Here is a 15,475-nt window from a genome sequence, read left to right as displayed (position 1 = left end):
TTTTTTCATTTGACTGAAAAATCCGATCTGATTTCCCATTTATTCTATTTTTATCGATCCGGAATGCTGGAAATGTTTCTTCAATTTTTCTAAAGATTGTATGGTGTGTGTTAGATTGTCAATTTATTAATATACACACCCTAGCAATTTTCTAGTTTCCAATCATTTTTATCATAATTGTGGAAAAATTTAACATAGGTGTGTGGTACATTGGTCATATTTTTTTTCAGAAAAATTGACTGCAATTCTTGAATTCAACAGATATTTAAAAAATTGTATGGTGTGTGGCCACCTTTACATGCCAATCAAATATAGCACGAGATAGATACACTTGCCTTAATTTACTAATGGGGCAAAAGCTTCCGACCCTCATCTGGGTCAACTCAAAATATAGTGAGAACAGCTGAAAGGTGTGAAAATGTTGTGCTAATACTGTACCATGCACAAACGGGCAAGGAAACATTCTAGGAAATCCAGGACAATGTAACCTTGTTTTATACTGCTGCCAGGATATGGCACAGTTAGGGTTGCTATTTCACTAAAGTTTTTAGAAAATGTAAAAAACGCTATATGTGATGCTCTTTCCATGGACTCCGGGAAGGTGATGGGATTGTCGCGGATTGCCGACTTACAGACAGACAGACTGTTATACTTTCTTCCGGGGTATCTGATGAGCCTGGAGCACATTGTTTTTTCACACAGAGTCTGTGCTGTGTCGTTTGCATATGATGTGCTGGGCTAAATATTTGTATAAACTGTTACTGCTAGAGGCTGCTCCAGTTTAATTTCTATGGAAATAAGTTCACCTAAGTTCAGTCGTTTATTTAGCTCACAGACTCTAATCATTAATGTGCAGTTATAGTTGTCAATGCATTTCAATAGCTACCAGTACTTTAAATCTCAAAAAGCAAATTCTGAACTAAACCGTATTCACAAGATGTATAAAAAGCTGTGACTGTACTATGTGCTTGTGATTAGAATATATGAAATCTATATTTGTAACTAAATCCCTGTGTATCCCACAGGAGCAAAGGGCCTCAACAAATGTATACCACCCATTTCTGTCCTGTAATTGTAATTGCCTATGTCTAAACAGTAAACTTTCAAACTTGATCCTGAAGATGACAATTAAAGTCAATGCGGTCCAAAAGAACCTTGAGGGCTGGAACCCACAAGAGCGGTTTTGTGAGCATTTTGGCAGCGCTGAGATACGCTAGCGTTTTGCCAAAACGCTCAGCTAATGTTAATGGATGGGGCAACTTCCACAGGAGCGTTTGCGTTTCCCAAAAACGCAAACGCAGAACATGCAGCATTTTGGGAGTGTTAGCGCTTCAATGTAAAGTATATAAACGCTGGCGTAATCGCTCATCAAAATCTGCAGGGAGCGATTTTGCTAGCGTTTTAAAGTTAACACACTGTAACAAAATTGAAATTAATTGAAAGGACCAATCAGACTTTAAAACGCTAATCGCTACACAATCGCTGGCAAATTGATACACTTTGTAAAATCACTTCCTAAGACGCTCATGAAACCGCTGACAAACTGCTCATACAAAATGCTAGCGCTTGTGATTAGCGATTAGCGCTTTGCAGTGGGTTCCAGGCCTGAGGCCGGATCCACACTATAAGCGCTTTTCTGAGCACTTTGTGATTGATTAGCATTTTTTAAAAATTTCTCCCATTCACGTTCATTAAAATTGCGATAAAAATGGCGGCGATTTTTAAAAAGTGCTCATAAAAGCACTTATAGTGTGGATCCGGCCTTAAAGCACAAAAACAAAGCAAAAAGATAAGAATAGGATACCATCTGAGTGAAAGGAATCCTCACTACCCCATAGTTGGACATTGTTTAAGCAGGTGAAGAGGACAATCCCATTCAGGTCTCTCTAGGACATCAGGTGGTCTGGGTCTGATAGTATGGGGAAATATATATATATATATATATATATATATATATATATATATATATATATATATATATATGTCAGTGGCGTACCTAGGGTATTTGACACCCGGTGCTGGTTATTATAAGACACCCCCCCACCCCCAAAAAAGAGGAGCGAGTGTGGCATACTAAAGGTGCTCCCTGTATAGTAAAGTGGGCAGCATTTCACCAGAAATCGTAAAGTGGGCAGCATTTCACCTGAAAATAATCGTGAAGTGGGCAGCATTTCACCAGAAATAGTAAAGTGGGCAGCATTTCACCATAAATTATTTGTAAAGACAGCAGCATCTCACCATAAAATAATCGTAAAGAGAGCAGCATTTCACCAGAAATCATAAAATGGGCAGCATTTCACCAGAAAATAATCGTGAAGTGGGCAGCATTTCACCATAAAATAATCGTAAAAAGAGCAGCATTTCACCATAAAATAATCGTAAAGAGAGCAGCATTTCACCAGAAATCGTAAAGTGGGCAGCATTCACCAGAAAATAATCGCTATGTGGGCAGCATTCACCAGAAAATAATCGTTCTGTGCGCAGCATTCACCAGAAAATAAACCTGTAAAAAAAATTTCACTCACCTGGCTGGCCTCCGACGCGCAGCTCTCCGACGATCCTCCTGCAGCCAGTGTAAATTTCCCGCGCTGACAGCAAAGAGCAGGGCTACAGGAAGATGGCGCCTGAAGCCCTGTACTGGAGACACAAATAGTCTCCAGTGCAGGGCTTTGGCAGCCATCTTCCCGTAGCCTTGCTCTGCTGCGGGGAGTTCAACTCCTGGGGGGTCCCGGGCGGGCAGCGGGGAAGAGAGGCAGAAGAAGGGGACCCAGATGAGGGAGGGGGGATCTGTCCCCCCTCCCCGCCACTGTCTCCTACCCCTCCTTCTAACGCTGCTCTAATCCCCTACCATGGGGGGTCGTGGCGACACCCCCTTGAGTGTCAGTCACCCGGGGCGCCACGCCCCCCCTGCGCCCAATGGTAGGGACGCCACTGATATATATATATATACATCTATCATACCTCCCAACTTTTTGAGACGAGAAAGAGGGGCACTTAAGCCACGCCCCTGCCACACCCCTAATCACATCCCTATTCACACATATCAAACAGATTTCATGACAAAAATATGTTGTTTTATAATTCAACCCACACTGGTCCTTCCTATCCTGGTTCATTTTCCTGCATATTAACATTCTAAAATTAGTAATATATCAATTTAAAGGATGGGAATAAAGTTTAGAATTAATCAAACACATTTTTTAGGAGATAAATATATATATTTACATAGAAAGAGGGACAAAGTCCTGAAAGAGGGACAAATGAGGAGGAAAGAGGGACAGTGGGACGGCTCCCAAAGAGGGAATGTCCCTCCAAAAGAGGGACAGTTGGGAGCTATGCATATATGCACAGTGGGAGATACTGCTTGCTTGGCAGTTGGCACCAGCCGTTATCTCCCACATTGCAATGAGGTTCACAGACAGGAAACCGTCAGGGCCATGGTCCTGACATCACACTGTGGGAGTGGTTTCATAACAATATAAGCTACACAGTCCCTGGTGATCTAGTTAAGAAAAGGTAAAGATATCACGTGGGAAAGGGGATATCGGCTACTGATTGGGATGAAATTCATTCCTGGGTTAAAGTTCCTCTTTAAATTGACATTTAAAGACCCGAGCTCTTATTCAATTCAAGTTTTACCTTATCAATAAAATACCTTTTAGGCCACCAGCAAGCAAGAAAATACTCAAGATAATTTTGACAGTACAGCCTTTTTGGTACTTTTTCGATGACATATTGCCCAAAAGTTATTATGAACAGAAGATTAAAAATATTCTCCCAGGATAAAGGGGAATTTAATATGGGCCCAGATGTGACGAGGCAAAATAGGAAACTTAAGAGGAAAAGGTCAGGGAGGTAGTAAGAATCCAGAAGCACAAATGAGGTAGACCGAATGGTACCCACTGTGGGGGAGGGTTATAGGTTCCCATTGATATTGTTGGGCCCAAAAATGTGTTCTTACCACCCTAGATTTTGTTGCAGTGTTTTATAAGCAATGCAAAGGGCCCTCAGATATCCTTTAACACCTTACACATGATGCAGTACATACAGAGTTAATGCTGCCACTATATCTGCATCTGAAACGGTTATACCAGTGGCTATTTTAAAAACGTGTTTTTTAAAGTTTAGTTTATAAGGACAAGAAACTTTTGTTTTATGAAAGGGCATGATGTGCAAAAGCGTATCCGTGTTCTGCCACTGGCTATGCATATATCCTCACCATAATCCGGACTCTGAACAGCCCAAGGCAATGCACTATATTTCTGTCAAGTACAGTGAAAGTTACTGAACCGGTTTTATAGAAATGCACGTCTACGCTGTGTCTTACTGCATCGTAATAAATATTTCTGGCTGGGGACTAAGATTTCATTTCCACCAGATCTCAGCCGTTCCCCACCTTGATATTTCACAAGAGCTTCTGTAAAAGGTTTATGCAGGTTTTCTGCTCACAGCAGCCTATCCAGTTCCAGCGGTCTTCTTCTTTTCAATACAGCTTACAAAATTAAAGTATACTAATGATTGGTTGCTACTGCCCTCTTTTCCTTTATACTTTCTTTATATATGAAGTTTATTATATTGTTTGCCGACCATGATAGTTTTTATTCTGTTCAGGCCCAGATTTACCTCACAGGAGCCTATAGGTACAGATGGTCTAGCACCTTAAACTTTGCCCTCCATGAACCTATAAACCTTCAGCAAACTGCACCCCAAGTGTGCTGGCTGGCCCAGCTATCACTTCTACTTTACTTCCCTTGCCCATCATCGGTAATTCCCTTTAGTATTAGGTAGCCAGAAGTACCCACAAAAATAAGTAGCCAAGTATTAGGTAGCTAGAGAAACCTCAATATTACAACAACGACCAAACATTTGTAAGGCACTTTTTTCCCATAGGACCCAAAGTTGCTAGAGGTGCACCAAACTGAAGGAAGAATTTGTCAGTGGAATGCTGAGAGCCGGACGAGAAACCTCTCATTTACAGTCTAATCAGGACTCAAAGGGGAAAGTGAACTTCCATCCCATCATCAGGCGCCTGTAGGCGCGTGCCTACAGTGCCTTATGGTTAATCCAGCACTGCTTCTGTTGAGATTACAGCTCCTTGCCCTGCTTAGCTCAATTGTTCCAGTCATCTTTAGTGACCACAGCTAGCCTGGTCTGATGCTGGGGTTGCTATTCCAAGGGCCACGACCTTTGGGATATCAACAGAAGATTAGACCATCTTTTAATGGGAATCTCTTGCATGGTCCCCGCACAGAGGTGCTGATAGCAGTCATAACCATTATTCTAATCACACTAGCTATGCTCCTTTATGATTGGGATATACACTTATTTAACCTGTCATACAAGGTGCTCAATTTGCCTGATTCCTAGCTTTTTAAATACAATTCAGTCATCTTAGTTCAAAGGTTATTTACTTATTTTTTTTCTAGTATGAATGGAGCATTCACATTCCTGAGCTTTTTCTTGGAAGCCAATATCCACTCTGGTATACCAGACCATCCAGTGTAGATGGAACATCTCACCTAGCCAACTTATTCCAACTGACCATGCCAGAAGAAATCTCTGACGAGACAAGGATGCCTGTATGCTAAAACCTATAGGTCAACATGACAGTCGCACAAAAAGGATGAGCGAAAAGCAAAGCAGAAACCGTTCTTTATTTTTTATTATAACAAGTATTCTTTGTCCTGTCTGAACAGGTGTTTAAACTATTGCAATTTCTGTAAGTCATATGCCACTATCCAGTAACAAAAATTCCCCTTTAGTTTCATCTTTACAAACTAACAGCTTTAGCCTCCCTGGCAGTTAGGCGCGATCACATTTATGCAAAATCTTTCCGAGTTGATGCAAATGTATGCAAATTGTTATGCTAATATATGCAGTTTGCAAAATTGATTGGTCTATTTTCAAACTGCATACATTTGCATAAAATGTGCATAATTTCAGAATAATTTGCATCTCAATGATCATTCCTATTGGCATGATTATTTCCAGATTTAAGGGTCTTTTCAGCACGTTTCATGTCCTAAAATCAGGAAAAAATCATGCTGCCGGAATGCCTGCAGCAGCCCCAGCACTTGCCTCCCTGGGCTCCAGCGCTGCAATTTTCCTTCTGTCCTCCGGGTGGCGCTGTAACTCTGTAGTGAGATCACTGTCGGTGATCTCACCAGAGTGATTCAGAGCCTCAGAGGGCAGAAAAGAGAACGGCTACCGACGTCTGGATCCCCCGGGAGGTGAGTAAAAACGCCCGCTGTGCACTATGCTCTACACTGATCTCCCGGCGGCTAGCCCGAGCATAGCTTGGGGTTAATGCTACAAGCTAAGCCCAATACACATGCTCAGCAAAAGTCATATGAAACTTCCGACAAATTACAGATTTTGCCATTTCAGACGACAATCGTGGGAAAAAATTTAACCAAATGACAATGATGAGCGACCGATATTGGCCATTTTGCCCGATCCATCCGGAAGAGCAACTGAGACAACTGTTGGGCGTATAACATGCAGTTGGCCACATGTGTACATGTCAGTTTTGGAAAATCATAGTCAGCTGCAAATAGAAAGCAAAAGAAAATGTATAATTACATGATATTGCATAACATTTATGCAGGTCTGATACATGTTAATATCAAATGTTTAGTAAGAGTAGAATTTCGCTTAAAGTGCAGTAGATAGATAGAACATACTCACTTCGCTCCCAGATATCCTAAGGAATTCTCACACTTTCTCCTAAATGAGGAATCGCATACATTGTGGGTACAATTCCCTCAGCACCAGGTGAGGATTAAAGAGGAACTGTACTCAAAATAACATAATTGATACAATTTTTCATTTTTACAACGTGAATTTATAATCTTTACTCTCCCTTATTTACTTTCTGAAATTTTCTTACAGGCCGTAACATCTTTTAGTACTGCCAGATTATATCTGCAAAACGGTCATTTACAGAGAGTTCTAAAGCCAGTAGAAAAGATCTCTGGTCTCCCAGAATGCTTGGGAAGGGGGGGATTCTGCATAATAAGCAGCCTAGGCTAACCCTCAGTGGGAGGGCGGGGCTACATAACAATACACAGCAATATATAGCTATAGGAAGTGTTTTTGATGCTAAAGATGGGATATTTAATATAAAGGTTGGTATCCTTAATAATTTACTGCATTCTACTATATGTCGTTACAGTTCCTCTTTAACCACCAAAATGTTGTAGTTTTATAGAGAACATAATGCAATTTGTGTCTAGTCTACTCCGCATTGTAGACAACAGAAGTTTTTATTATATTTGTGCACCATTTATACTTTTTAACCACTTAATGAATTTTCCACAGTATATCTACATCCCTGGAGACTTCATCTTAGCTCCATGGGTGTAGATATACGTACCTCGGCGTGATCGCCACTGTGCCCACTCCTGTGCATTCACGTCGCCGCCTGTTAGTACACAGAGTAGTGAATGGGACCACAGTTCCCATTCACCGATCTGAGAGCCTGTGATCAATGATCGTCAGCATTAATAATGAGATGCCGGTAGCCATTGACAAAAGTGAATGTAAAGCATACACACATTACTTCCTCAGTTCACACTACACAGGAAGAATAAAGTGGGGGACATCTAGAGGCCAAATAGTAAAATTACGCCTATATACATTACATGAAATAAAAATACATAAAATACCCCACTAATTAACCCCTTACCTCCCCTCCCATGGTTATCAAAATAAAACTTGTCAAACGGATAATATAATGTAAAAAATGAAATGTACTTCACAAATGTAAAAAAAAAAAAAAATACATAAATAGTTTCCTTAGAGACTCAACTTTTTAATATGTATGTCATGAGGATACTGTTTATAAGGGTTGTAATTAGTGACAGACGCAAAACAGAAAAAATACATCTTTATTTCCAAATAAAATATTGTCTCCATACATTGTCTAGGGACATATTTTAAACGTAATAACCGGACAAATGGGCATTTAAAATGTGTGAGCTTTATCCATAGTAGCATGTTTTATTTTAAAACTATAATTGCCGAAAACTGAGAAATAATAATTTTTTCCATTTTTTTTAATTATTCTTATTAACCACTTGCCGACCGCACACTCATAACGTGCGTCGGCAAAGTGGCAGCTGCAGGACCAGCGACGCAGTACTGCGTCGCCAGCTGCAGCCTAATTAATCAGGAAGCAGCCGCTCGTACGAGCGGCTGCTTCCTGTCAAATCACGGCGGGGGGCTCCGTGAATAGCCTGCGGGCCGCCGATGGCGGCTCGCAGGCTAGATGTAAACACAAGCGGAAATAATCCGCTTTGTTTACATTTGTACGGCGCTGCTGCGCAGCAGCGCCGTAAGGCAGATCGGCGATCCCCGGCCAATCAGCGGCCGGGGATCGCCGCCATGTGACAGACCACATCCTGTCACTGGCTGCACAGGACGGATAGCGTCCTGTGCAGCCCGGAACACCAGGGGGAGGCAGCAGGTAGGAGAGGGAGGGGGAATTTCGCTGCGGAGGGGGGCTTTGAGGTGCCCCCCCCGCCACCCACAGCAGGCAGGAGAGATCAGACCCCCCCAGCACATCATCCCCATAGGGGGGAAAAAAGGGGGGCAATCTGATCTCCCTGCCTGCACCCTGATCTGTGCTGGGGGCTGCAGAGCCCACCCAGCACAGATCAATCAAACCAGCGCTGGTCCTTAAGGGGGGGTAAAGGGTGGGTCATCAAGTGGTTAAAATGCATATGGAATGAAATAATTCTTAGCAAAATGTACCACCCAAAGAAAGCCTAATTGGTGGCAAAAAAAAGACACAATATAGATCATTTTGTTGTGACAAGTATTGATAAAGTTATTGGCGAATAAAAGGGAGGAGCACTGACATGTGAAAATTGCTCTGGTCCATAAAGGGAAAAAACCCTAAAGGTAGCCATACACTGGTCGATTTGCCATTAGATCGACCAACTGACAGATCCCTATCTGATCAGAGAGGGATCGTATGGCTGCCTTTACTGCAAACAGATTGTGAATCGGTTTCAGGCTGAAACCAATCACAATCTGTTGAGCTGCTCCTGCCGCCTGTCTCCCCCCCCCCCCCCCCCCGTATACATTACCTGAAGCTGGCTCCGGGTCCTCTTCTCCGCACTGCACCACATCCCAGCATCCCGCACCGCATCCCAGCGTACACTGTGTCACTCCGTGACCAGGAAGTTCAAATAGAGCGCCATCTAGTTGAACTTCCTGGTCACTGGAGTGACACAGGAAGTTAATGTACGCTGGGATGGAAGCAGGAACAGAGCGGTGCAGCGCTGGGAAGATGCCCGGGAGCCAGCGTCAGGTAATGTATACCTGTATCGGATCGGCCGCCGCTAGCGACGCGCTCCCTACCCGCGGGCGATTGACGGTAATTTCCCGCATGGCACGATCGACGGACCGATCCGATTGATCGGCCAGGTGCGTTTAGCGCGAACGATTGGCAGCAGATTCGATCCCAGTGATCAAATCTGCTGTCGAAACGGCGACAAATCGGGCCAGTGTATGGCCAGCTTTAGCATTAAGGTGGTACAAATAATGTACTCTGATTAGTAGGAGACTTAAAGATGGAGTGGATCATTTTCATTTCATTCAAAATACAGAAATTACCATATTTATCTCCGAATTTCCCTTTTTTAATTATGTTATTTATTGCAAACATGAAAACATTATAAAAAGATTGTCATACATATAAGAAACACACCAGTATATACACCATACACCACAAACACACACACAAAAAGGCAATTTGCTATGTTGTTACAAGTATGTTTCAACAATTCGTTCCTTTCATTCACAGGTAGAACAAACAAGACAGGAGCCCAGCCACTATAAACTATTTATCTGGGCTTTTCTGCTGCTAGTTTGGTTTTCCAATAATTCGTACAACCAATATTGAAATGCATACCCACTAACGATTTACATTTGTGGAACATCTTGTACTTTCAAGTTATATAAAATAACTCTTATGCAGCAGGGATGGCATATTCACCCATTAATGTGTGCGTGTGAGTATGTTGGAATGAGATCCCCAACCTATTTTCTCCAGTTCTCCCAAGATTATTGGCCACATCCCATTAACTTTTCTCCAAGTAGATATTTTATCAATAATATACTTTTAAATATCCCACCAAGAAATTAGTCAAAATAAGTTTGATATTAGCCTTTTACATTCTTTTTAGTACTTTTTCAAATGCTAAGCACTGAAAATTTATTTTTAGAGAAAATGAAAAATTATTGCTTGGACAAAACTCAAGAGAATAGTTAATAGGATATGGCTCATGGGGTTCTAGCAAAAGCACAAGTCTCTGTCCTTGGGGTGCACATCTCAGGTGTTATCAGAATTATCCAAACGTTGACATTCCTTAAAACTATACAGTACGTTGTACAGGTATCGTTCAAAACCTGAAGCGAAAATTCAGTTGTTATCTATGCAAAAGAGCTTCTCTGAGGTATTCGGACCCTCCTGTTTTCTGAAGCACTTAAAGGGACCCTGAGGAGAAGCCGTGGGTCTGCAAATAAGCATACCCACGGCTATTTAGTAAAGAGGAGACACTCACTGGCCCCTTCAGTAAGCGCTCCTGTTCCCCGGGTGGCCGCTATAAATTACATTGAAACATGCGACTCTGAAGTAAAGTCTCACTATGCTCTGGAACAGGAAGCCGGCAGGTCCTCACTGCGCATGTGCAGGATTCCTGGCTTTTTCCTCCCCTCCTCTCGTGGACCGCATAATGACAAGCCTGCGCATACTCCAAATGGCAAAGGACCAGCCTGAACAATTTCCCTTTGAAATTACAATTTTTAGGGAATATGTGTCCACAAGGGATCTTCTTAGAATAAGGTTTTATGTTGTTTATATAGAAATCTGGTACTGCTTTCGAGGACCTGAATTTATTTGTGATTCTGTCTAATACAATGTTTTATTCTATCCAGCTGACAAATCCACAGTGTAACCTCATTGTAGCTGTTCCATCTTATAATATTACATTTAGGCAGGTCAAGACATTTTTGTTTAAAAGTAAACATTTCAATTTTTTTAAGTGTGTGTTCCTTAGTTTTTTCCTTTTTGTAAGATATTAGCATTGTAACATGGATATTGTGAGAGTGTCACGTTATTAAGTCAATGTCAACAAATGAGTCAACATTTGGTCTGGAGAGGAAATCTTTGATTAAAGTGAACCTGAGGTGAGAGTGATATGGAGGCCGCTATATTTATTTCCTTTTAAACAATACTAGTGGCCTGGCAGTCCTGTTGATCTATCTGGCTGCAGTAGTGAACTGAATTACACCAGAAACAAGCATGCAGCTAATCTTGTCAGTTCTGACAATATTGTCAGAAACCCCCGACCTGCTGCATGCTTGTTCAGGGTCTATGGTTTAAAGTATTAGAGGCAGAGGACCAGCAGGGCAGCCAGGCAACTGGTATTGCTTAAAAAGAAATAAATATGGCAGCCTCCATATTATTCTCACTTTGGGTTCCCTTCAAATATAGAAATTAGGAGATTGTGGGAAACTTGAAATAGATGGGAGGTGCCATTGCTGGCTTTCTTTTAAACTGGGCTGCAATGGCCATATATCTGTATCCAAGCATCCTAGAATGGAGATCCAGTTTATTTTATGGATGCATTTTGATAGACAAACAAATAACTGTGCCTATGTACTTAAAGTGACACTGAAGTGAAAAAAAAACGTATGATATAATGAATTGTATACGTAGTACTGATGATTAATAGAACATTAGTAGCATAAAAAATAGTCTCATACTTTTATTTTCAGATAAATAGCTTTTTATAACATTGCATAATTCTGTCATATTTGCAATTACAAGCCACCCTCTGTATTTTAAACGATAAAACCAGCAAAGCTAATGACCCTTTCAACTTCCCAGCAAGTAAAAATCTTATCTAAATTTGTCTCTGTTTCTTTGATTTATAAGTGCTCAGAAAACAGCACTGTAGCCGACCCAGTTGAGTTGGGGAGATCAGAGAAGTTTTTTTTGCATAGATAACAAACTAGAGTTTAACTCTTCCTGTACTGTAAACAATATTAGAATTATTTATTTGCTACTAATGTTCTATATCTTAGCTGTACTACACATACAGTTCATTTTATCATTTATTACATTATAAGTTTATTTTTACTTCAGTGTCCCTTGAAGTACAATTATGCTGTAAGCATGAATCTTTACTTTTTCGCCATAAGGCCTCGTGCAGCCTCATACTTACACGTGCAAGAGAAGTATGAAAAAATAGGAAAAATCTGTCCTAAGATTAAAACCCTATTCCTTTTTGTTTGTTTGTTTTGTTAAAGAGAAACTGTAACCAAAAATGTAACTTCATCCCAATCAGTACCTGATACCCCCTTTCCCATGAGAAATCATTCCTTTTCACAAACAGATCATCAGGGGGCTCTGTATGGCTGATTTTGTGGTGAAACCTCTCCCACAGTGTGATGTCAGAGCCTTGTTGCATTGTGGGAAATAACAGCTATTTCCAACTGCCAAGAAAGCAAGCAGCAGCTACTTCCACTGACATCAACTGCCAGCAGTAAAAATGTCACCATATGATAAATGTCAGAATGTAAATCAGGAAGAGGAAAAATTTTACAACGAGCAAACACTGGCTAAATCATTTATACATAATTATTGTAAAAAATTAAGCACTTTTATTACATTATTTTTACTGGAGTTCCTCTTTTAAGTACAGCTTTGAGTGGGCCAAGCACCACCCACTTTTAGGTGTGAGGGCAGGAGGCGGGGTAGCTGCTATGATGCTGCCATCAGGAACGAAGACTAAAGCCACACCTTGACATTCTTGCTGGAACATTTGGGGGGCCAAGGCATATAGCTTGGAGGGAGGGACCACATTTAGGTTAGGAAGAAGAGCATTTTAAACATTTAAAAGAGTAATTAAACTTTAAATAATACAATGTAAAAAAACAGTTCTGTGGTACAGCCATTATTATTATAGTTATACTTGGCATGACTTGTTTATTTGCATCTCTGTGGAGCTTTGTTTAGATTTGAGGTTAAGTATTAAAGTTGTCCTTCATTAGCTCTGAATTTGTGCAGGCATTCAGAATGACTTGTAAATTTTCATATTTGTATTCTCTTGCAGGCTGGAAAGACTAGTTGATGTGTTACGGAAAAAGGTTGGGGTTGGCAACGTCCGCACGGTGATTTGAGCAGTATTACTGCTCACTCTGATGTGATGACGCAGCTGAGACAATATTACACTGCCAGGTACCAGGATGTTAGAAAAGACTCCGTGAACATGAAGCGATTGGTGAATGAGAAGCTCTCTCTCTCTCTCTCTCTCTCACAGAAATGAGTTTACAAATAAAGTGACTTTAAAACCAGCACACTCTTCATAGGCCTTCTGACTGTGAATACAGACTGCTGCTCCATTATTCCAGCAAGGGAACCACACTCCATATTGAAATTCTTCACTCTTGTACACCATCATGAATAACTACCACCGCTCACCTCCCCATGCACAGCCTATCTGGGAGCTCTTCTACAGATGTGATTGTTTTCATCTACAGACCTGCTTCACTCATTCAATGTTTTTAGTTAGCAGACCGTTACAAATCTTGTAAGGGGGGTTGTTGTAGACTGAAAAGAGGAAAGAATGATATATGTATAATTATTTTATTGCATCATAAAAAATCAAGCCAGTTTTATTTATATTTGCAAATCACAGGTAAGTGTTGAAAAGTATCAGTAAAGTAATGGATATTTTCATTATTCCTTTACATTTCAATCTGCCACAAGGATCTTTTACAACAATAAGACCAAAAACGTTTTTTTCAACAACCAGACATGGAGCGCTCCTACAGGCCTCTTTCATATAAATTTAAATGTATTATAACCGCTCTACTCCATTTTAGACAAATAAAATTTTAAAGAAAACCTGTACTGAAAAAAAATTCCCCTGGGGGGTACTCACCTCAGTAGGGGGAAGTCTCTGGACCCTATCAAGGCTCTTCTGACGGAGATAGGTGAAAATAGCTGATCTCTGTCTGGTCCGCTCTACTGCGCAGGCGCAGGAGACTTGTGCTTGCGCAGTAGAGTGGCCCGACGGAGAGCGGCTATTTTCGCCTATCTCCGTGGGAAGGAGCGGATACTGCGCCTGCACTGGAGCCAGAAGGTAAATATTTACATCGCCGCCGCTCCGGGAGGATTTTCTCCACCGCCGTGGGACCGAGGAGGACGGGGGAAGCCTCAATAGGATGCGGAGGCTTCCCCCACCCGAGGTGAGTACCCCCCAGGGGAGTTTTTTTTTATTACAGGAAAACTAAACTAGGAAAAAAATCCTTTTCCTTAAAAAAAAACTAAAAAGCCTTGGCTCCACCTTGGCCTAAACACAATGCCTTAAAGGACTTACGAGCCCAAATATCAAAAAAAAGACAAGTACCTTAAACACTTTTAAATGCACGGAGGACGCCGTCCGCGTTCTCCGTGCAGTTCCACCGGGTCCCCGCAGTCGCCCCCCTTGCCGCTCCCGACCCCACAGACGGGGTCGGGCTCCCCTTCCTCTCATAAGATGGCCGCCGGAGCTGGCCGCGGCTGCGCAGTCCGCATACACGTTAGTGCGGCTGCGCAGCTCTAGGGCCCTCCCCCCGATCCACGCACAGTAGCGTGGATCGGGGGGGGAGGCCCTAGAGCTGCGCAGCCGCACTAACGTGTATGCGGACTGTGCAGCCGCGGCCAGCTCCGGCAGCCATCTTATGAGAGGAAGGGGAGCCCGACCGTCTGTGGGGTCGGGAGCGGCATGGGGGGCGATCAGATTGCGGGGACCCGGCGGAACTGCACGGAGGACGCGGACGGCGTCCTCCATGCATTTAAAAGTGTTTAAGGTACTTGTCTTTTTTTGATATTTGGGCTCATAAGTCCTTTAAGGTGCCCGTACAGCTACCCATTTTGCAGCCCAACCGACAATCCGATTCGATTATTTTATCGAACCGGATAAAAATCAATTCTGCAACAAGCAATATGTTGGCGCTTTATAAATAAATAAATAAATAACCATGCCCAATGGATTATTTGTTAGACTTTGGCCAGAAAGTGCTCAATCGTGTCACGTGTGCGGTGGTAACTACTTTCAATATCGTGACAACCATCTTGGACTCCCGGCCTTCTCCGCCATTACCCTAGTGTGGCATCAGGTGTGTGTGACGTCACCACATGGTGCATGGCCCATGTGGTACCTGCGTGGCAGCGGGACAGGTGAGATTTCACACTGCACGGGCTCTAAGGGAGACCTTAACACTGGGGGGGGGACTGCGACGGTGAGTCCACCTCACTAGTCAATAGTTGCTAGTAGTAGTTAGCACCACGCATGCAATCAAACACTTTCAACCTTTCCAGCCCATTTCATGGACTGTGTAAGCGGTTAAAGCAAACCTGAAGTTAAGCTTATGAGATAAATAGTTTTATCTGTTCAACTAATCCTAAATAGAATGT

The 15,475-nt window shown here is 42.1% G+C and overlaps 1 protein-coding gene across 6 annotated transcripts in view; it reads left to right on the top strand.

The window, feature by feature from the left end:
• Window positions 1-14,400, top strand: part of MIPOL1 (mirror-image polydactyly 1) — a 528,027-nt gene extending 513,627 nt beyond the window's left edge. For all 6 annotated transcript variants that reach the window (XM_068254025.1, XM_068254028.1, XM_068254026.1 and 3 more), the window contains one exon: window positions 13,128-14,400. In XM_068254025.1, the coding sequence (XP_068110126.1) occupies window positions 13,128-13,194 (67 nt within the window). In that variant the 3' untranslated portion in view covers window positions 13,195-14,400. The remainder of the gene's footprint in view (window positions 1-13,127) is intronic.
• Window positions 14,401-15,475: the final 1,075 nt, after the last annotated feature.

This window comes from Hyperolius riggenbachi, chromosome 9 (assembly GCF_040937935.1).
Source record: "Hyperolius riggenbachi isolate aHypRig1 chromosome 9, aHypRig1.pri, whole genome shotgun sequence".
In the NCBI taxonomy this organism is placed as follows: domain Eukaryota; kingdom Metazoa; phylum Chordata; class Amphibia; order Anura; family Hyperoliidae; genus Hyperolius; species Hyperolius riggenbachi.
The sequence above is the reverse complement of the archived record's forward strand: the minus strand, read 5'-3'. Positions and strand labels throughout refer to the sequence as shown.